This window comes from Cololabis saira, chromosome 14, assembly GCF_033807715.1.
Source record: "Cololabis saira isolate AMF1-May2022 chromosome 14, fColSai1.1, whole genome shotgun sequence".
NCBI classification, from domain to species: domain Eukaryota; kingdom Metazoa; phylum Chordata; class Actinopteri; order Beloniformes; family Belonidae; genus Cololabis; species Cololabis saira.
In genome coordinates this window covers 13775225-13781649 of record NC_084600.1, presented here as the reverse complement: position 1 = coordinate 13781649, position 6425 = coordinate 13775225, and the positions used below count along the sequence as shown (strand labels likewise).

Sequence of the window (6425 nt, the reverse complement as noted above, 5' to 3'; positions counted from 1 at the left end):
TGGCCAAAGAGCCGACGGAGGTGGAGGAGGAAGAAGACGAGGCTCCAGTGGTGAGAAACCATTCATTTAGTCATGATGCCCTCCTGTCTTTATCTCTGTATTACAGATATTTAATCTAACTCACAAATATACATATATATATTTCTAGTGGGAATTTGGCATCATAAACCGATCTGAATAACTGATTTGTCTACATACACTTTATAAAACTGCCTCCTCATGCCTCTGTAGTAGATTATTGAACACAACTTTGTTTTGGATCATTTTACCAACATGAATTAGTATTAAATTGTTGTTAAGATATTGTATAACTTATTCAAATGTTTGAAACTTTGCCTTGCCTAGATAATGATTTATGTAATTTATTTCTGATATAACTGTGACATCTAGTCCAGGACTCGCTGAACAAATAAGGAAGTAATTTTCTCATGATTTTCTCAGTTTCATGGAAATACACTTTAATTTTATTGTTTGATCAAATTAAAATGTACATAAATCAGTGCTGTTTATTGATACATTGTTTCCAATACTGTCATATTTTAGTTTTTATAATGGTATAGTGAAATCTAAACCTCTTAACTCTAAACTTTGTGGACCAACTCAGGTCGCTGAATTCATCGATGATCGGCCAGAGGAGGTGAAGCAGATGGAAGTGTTCAGGACCGGCAACCGATGGAGGGCAATTGGAGGTAATTGTGAAAGAACTAAAGAACAATTTAACCTGTGTAAAACAGGACTGTTTTTCACTTTAAGTGTCCTGCCCTCTAGAAGACGAGGAGGACGAGGATGACGAGGAGGATGACATAGAAGAGGAGCAAACGGAGCTTGTGGCACCGAGCGGATCTCGCCATGACTCACCAGAGCCGTCGTCGAAAGGAGAAAAAGACAAGTCTGTTAAAAAAACACAACAGGATTCACCAGATGTTTCTCCACCTCGGAGGGGTCGCCATGACTCCCCAGATGTTTCTCCACCTCGGAGGGGTCGCCATGACTCCCCAGATGTGTCTCCTCCCAGAAGACATCGCCACGACTCTCCAGATTTAACTTTCCAAAAGAGGGGCCATCACGACTCTTCAGATCTGTCTCCTCCCAGACAACATTCGGGAAAGCCAAGCAAGAGGCACAGTAAGGGTGAGTGGTAAGAGCATTTTATTGCCCCTTTTCTTTTTCTAAACACCAAATCTGGATTATTTTGCGTATGGCAATGTAATATGAACAAAAAAATTAAAATATCATAGTTACTGGAAATCCTCTAAAATGTTCACCCTAATTGTTCACTGAAAGATATTTTTAAAAAGGCCTTTACTTGAAACTCTGAGTGAACATTTTAATCATGGTGAACCTCTTAAGGTGCGGGTATGGTTCTGCGTCACACACACGCAGAGCACACGGCGCACCCGTGACGCCGTCACGAATCGTTCAGAGTTCTCCGTCTCTCCATTTGGTCGCGGTGCAGTACCCCCCGCGGCCACTAGTTAGCGATCTTTTTCTGAATGGTTTATCCGACTTTTTCCGGTCACAGTAAATCAAAGAAATAAGGACAACTATTGTGCAAAAAACAAAAACAAAAAAAATCACATATAAACGAAGAAAAAAGCCCTGGAAGTTCACTACTGATTCAAACCGGAAACCGGAAATGCTTCGCTTTCAAACGAACCAATCACAGCCCTCTCGGTCTGCGTGTGGTCTGCGTCTCCTCGACGCGTAGTTACAATTTTCGGGAGGTGCACGTCACTGACGGCGCATGTGACGGCGTGTCCTCTGCGTGTACAAAAACCACACGCCGTAGACACGGCGTCGTTTTGACGCAGAACCATAATTCAGCCTTTACTCGATCATGTTAAATGTTACTCTAATGCTACGTGTATCATAGTAAACATTAGGACTGGGCGATATTTTACCGTTCATGATATACCGTCATAAAAATTCCCCACGGTAAGAATTTGTCATCTCGCGGTAGAAACGATAAATTCCCGTTGATGACGTTTTTGTGTAAAGCCGGATTTAAGAAAGAAAGAAATGAGCCTGGAAGAAAGAAAGATATGAGCCAGAGAGAAAGAAAGAAAGAAAGAAAGAAAGAAAGAAAGAAAGAAAGAAAGAAAGAAAGAAAGAAAAAGTAAGTTATGAGCAAGAAAGAACGAAAGAAAGATATGAGCCAGAAAGAAAGAAAGCAAGTAAGTAAATTATGAGCAAGAAAGAACGATAAATTCCCATCGGTGTAGTATTCAGTATTCTTTTAGAGCAGTGATTTGGGGGCTCCAAAGACTGAATGTGGTGATAGATTTATAGTTAAAAAGATGGAGTTGAATTGGTATTTTTTTTATCGTCATTCTTATACTTATTGGGATAAATGCCAAAATTATCGTGATACATTTTTTTAGTCCATACCGCCCATCCCTAGTAAACATCCATATTGTTGCTTTTCAGATGCATTACCCACCAGGCGAAAGCCAGATTCCACGTTGCAGAGTAAAAAAAGTTCACCTGATCTTCGCCGGTCACCTCCGGCTAAAAAGTCTCAGAACAGACACGATTCGGACTCTGATCAGTCGCCCCCAAGAAAAAAGCCACTCAAGCCCGACGCTTCAGACTCCGACCAATCTCCACCAAGGAGACGCTCAAAAACAGGAAGAGGCTCTGATTCGGACCTGTCACCAGTGAGGAGGCGACCGCGGACCCAGAAGGATTCGGATGGAGATTTGTCACCACCTCGCAGACCGGGCCAGGCTCAGGTGAGCATCTGGTGGGTCAGTTCAGACACTCCACGAAACCTCATTGGTCTCCGTTCTCTCAATGTTGTTGTTTTTTTCCTCTCAGGGTGAAAGGATGCTTTCTGGTGGAGCGTCTGGTCTGGTTTCTGTTGATGTTTTGAAGAAGGAGCAAGAAGAAAACCGACGAAGGGAAAGAAATAATAAACCACTAGAGGGTAGAGTCAACTTTTCTCCCCTTTACTGTTAATTACAGAGCTCACTGGGCCTTCTGCATTTCTTATCATTATCATCTACATGTTTAATGCAGAACCAGCAACATAGTTTAGTTTTTTCCTTTGTTAATTCATTTAAAGTTAAATGATAACATCGTAACTAAAAGTGTGCTATACTCATTGATCTTTGTTTAGATGAATCTCGCAATGCCCAGACGATCTTCCGAGACAAGAGTGGCAAAAGGAGGGACTTGGAGTCGGAGAGAGAGGAACAGAAGCAGAAAGCTGGAGAAAAAGCAGCAAAGGACCAGAAATATGCTCAGTGGGGAAAAGGGTAAATGTACAAATCATGTCACACATTTGAAAGCGTTACAGACTGTGATGGTGTCTAGACACGAGGCAGAATGTGTGGACCCCCCTGATCAGTGACCATGTGTGCATAGGTTGGCCCAGGGCCAGATGCAGCAGCAGAGACTCGAGGATGCGGTGCATGAAGCCCAGAAGCCGCTGGCACGTCACCGCGACGACGAGGATCTTGACCGCATGCTGAGGGAACAAGAGAGGGACGGCGATCCGATGGCTGCGATGCTCAGGCGGAAAAAGAGCCGCACATCAAAAACAGGTTTGAAACACTCCCTGACATGTTTTATTGTATTTAACTAGTTAAGGCCTTCTGAGGGTAGAAAACATTCAGGGGACACCCGAGATGTGGCCATATTACAAGTTTAATTTGTTATATTTACACCCGGTTTGTATTTGCAGAGAAACCACGGTATAAAGGCCCAATGCCACCTCCCAACCGGTTCAACCTCATGCCGGGTCACCGCTGGGACGGATGTGACAGGTACAGTCTCACAGAGAGCCTACACCTAGTTGTTCAGAAATCATGTGCAGATTTGACTTTTAAACCCATTTCATTATTGGTGCACTGCATTAAATAAAAAATTTAAAAAAAGAATATATCTTGGGATTTCAGACTTAAATTGTGGTATTTTATTTGTTTGTCTTGCAGGTCAAATGGATTTGAACAGAAACGCTACACAAGACTGGCTGATAAAAAAGCGTTACAGGAAGAAGCGTATAAGTGGAGCGTTGAGGACATGTAACACAACCGAGCAAACTAATCACCACCTATTGATATTTCCTTGCTGTTGAAACAACTGCTTAGATATTCCGTCTTTAAAAGAGACATGAAGTTTTGTTTTTAAATCTTCCTGAAGCAGTTTTTTTACTGTACAATAGACATCACGTGAACCTGTAAATAGAAGTGAAGAAACAAACGTAATGGTTTTGTCATGAGTTAATTTGGAGCTGCAACAGATGTCGGTTTCACTGTTTTATTAAATAATATTTCTATAAAATGTTTATTCTCATGGTGTTATACCTCAGAGAGTATTTGAATTTACAAGAATAGGGTTGATCATGTTATTGAGTTTATACCAAAGTGTTTAATTTTTGTTTAGACAGTGGTAAAACTAGCATTTTAATGGTCTGGTTTTAGATCCAGCAACACTTAAATCTGCTGCGCCTACTACTGAAGAAGTTCTCAGATGATCTCATGAGTATCTTGAATGGAAATAAGCAGCGTGCTTATTAACTGGAGCTCCATCCATCCATCCATTCTCTACACCTGCCTAAGCCAATGCAGGGTCACAGGGGTCGGCTGGAGTCTATCATACCTCACTACAGGCCAACCGGGGTACGCCTTGGACAGGTATCCAGTCCAAATGGACCACTATTTGCTTTTAAATTAACTTAAAGGTACCATCAGTCTAAGGATGTTAAAGGGGACCTATTATGAAAAACATGTTTTTTCTTGCTTTAACATATATAAAGTGGTCTCCCCTCAGCCTTCCAACTCAGAGAAGGAGGAAAGTAACCAGCTAGGACAGTCCAATAGAAAATAAAGCAATGGAATTGATTTTGTCGCTGACGCTTGCTCGCATCGCATGCATGACACGGTGTAAAGGCTGATTTATGGTTCGGTCAGGTCTACGTCGATTTAACGCAGAACCATAATTCAGGCTTAACTCCGCTGGCCGGAGCTTCCACTATTTTATCATAGCGGTGTATCACGCCATTCAGACAGCCAATCAGCACAGAGCCTCATTATCATAGCCCCGCCCACTCAGAATCCCTTATAGAGAATGAGGTTAGAAACGGTAAAGATAAAGACATGGCCCAGAGGCGGAATTTCTAATTTGTTTAGCAAAAACAATCAAAAGCTTGTTTTTAAGACATTCAAGGCCTGTTTAAAATAGACATTAAAAAAATGCCATAATAGCTCCCCTTTAAGATTAGAATGAACTTGAAGACAGGATCAATATGTGAAACACTAAAAATGACTTGACTCCCAGGGTTTTATTTTTCTATAAAAAAGCCATAGTTAGTGAACTGTTTTACCTTTCTAGCCTCTTAACTACCAGGCAAGCGCTTGCTTTTTTAATGTACCTCAGGCCTTAATTTCTTTTTTTCTACAGAATGAAATTGAATTAGAAACCCACATACCTACTGATGGAGGGTAATACGCAGTTGTTTTCTTAAAAGATCATTATAATTTTATGCAATTTAGATTCGATTTTTATTGTCATTTTTATATAAAAATGAAATTAAAATTGCCATCAGTCAGTGCTAAAAAATAAAGAGATAAAATACTATACTATGTAAAACATTTACACACAACACGAAATAAAACAAATTATTATTTTATAATGTATTTACTGCTGCTGTCTTGGCCATATAAATACTAAAATATAAATACTACTGGTTATGGAATTGATCACCAAGTGAGATCGCAAAAGGGATTCATCCATAAATACTGTATTTTTAAATTTAACATAAATTGTGTGTAAAGGAGCAACTGCCCTTATTTGGTCATTTGTTTATTCGGTTACTTCTTTTGTACAAATATTTTAAATGTAAAAATAGTGTACTTATGTATTAATCCCTTTTGATCTCACTTGGTGATCGATTCCTTAACCAGGTAATACTTTGACATATAAAACATGGCCAGCAGTAAATACATTATAAAATATTTGTTTTATTTCATGTTGTGTGTACAATTTTTATATACTCCAGTATTTATCTATGTTTTAGCACTGACTGATGCCACTTTTAATTTCGTTGCCATATAACAATGACAATACAAATATAATCTAAATGACATAACTTATAATGATCTTTTAAGAAAACCACTGCGTATTACCTTCCATCATGGTTAAATCCGTCAGTATGTGGGTTTTGAATTCAATTTCATTCTGTAGAAAAAAAGAAATGAAAGCCTAAAAAGAAAGGTAAAACAGTTCACTCATTATTGCTTTTTTATAGAAAAATATATCAAAGATTTAGTATGCCTTCAGTGATGCCCAACCAAGTCAGAAGGATTAGACAACTTCTCATTCAAACAAATGGGGAAGTGTGACCAAGCCCTTTGGTCTGTACTGTAGGTAGGAACCAATATAAATGAAGAGCGGAACACTCGTTTCCATCCGGAATGTTTTTG

The 6425-nt window shown here is 39.6% G+C and overlaps 1 protein-coding gene across 2 annotated transcripts in view; it reads left to right on the top strand.

Moving 5' to 3' along the window:
- The window catches only part of bud13 (BUD13 homolog), a 4628-nt gene extending 327 nt beyond the window's left edge, over positions 1-4301 (top strand). The window contains exons 2-10 of one of the 2 annotated variants that reach the window (XM_061740871.1): positions 1-50; positions 605-689; positions 772-1131; positions 2428-2732; positions 2818-2926; positions 3119-3257; positions 3367-3545; positions 3686-3767; positions 3936-4301. The exon at positions 1-50 is cut by the window's left edge and continues 38 nt beyond it. In XM_061740871.1, coding sequence (XP_061596855.1) covers positions 1-50; positions 605-689; positions 772-1131; positions 2428-2732; positions 2818-2926; positions 3119-3257; positions 3367-3545; positions 3686-3767; positions 3936-4029 — 1403 coding nt within the window. In that variant the 3' untranslated portion in view covers positions 4030-4301. Of the gene's footprint in view, positions 51-604; positions 690-768; positions 1132-2427; positions 2733-2817; positions 2927-3118; positions 3258-3366; positions 3546-3685; positions 3768-3935 lie in introns of both variants that reach the window. The other variant, XM_061740870.1, reaches the window with a different exon arrangement.
- Positions 4302-6425: the final 2124 nt, after the last annotated feature.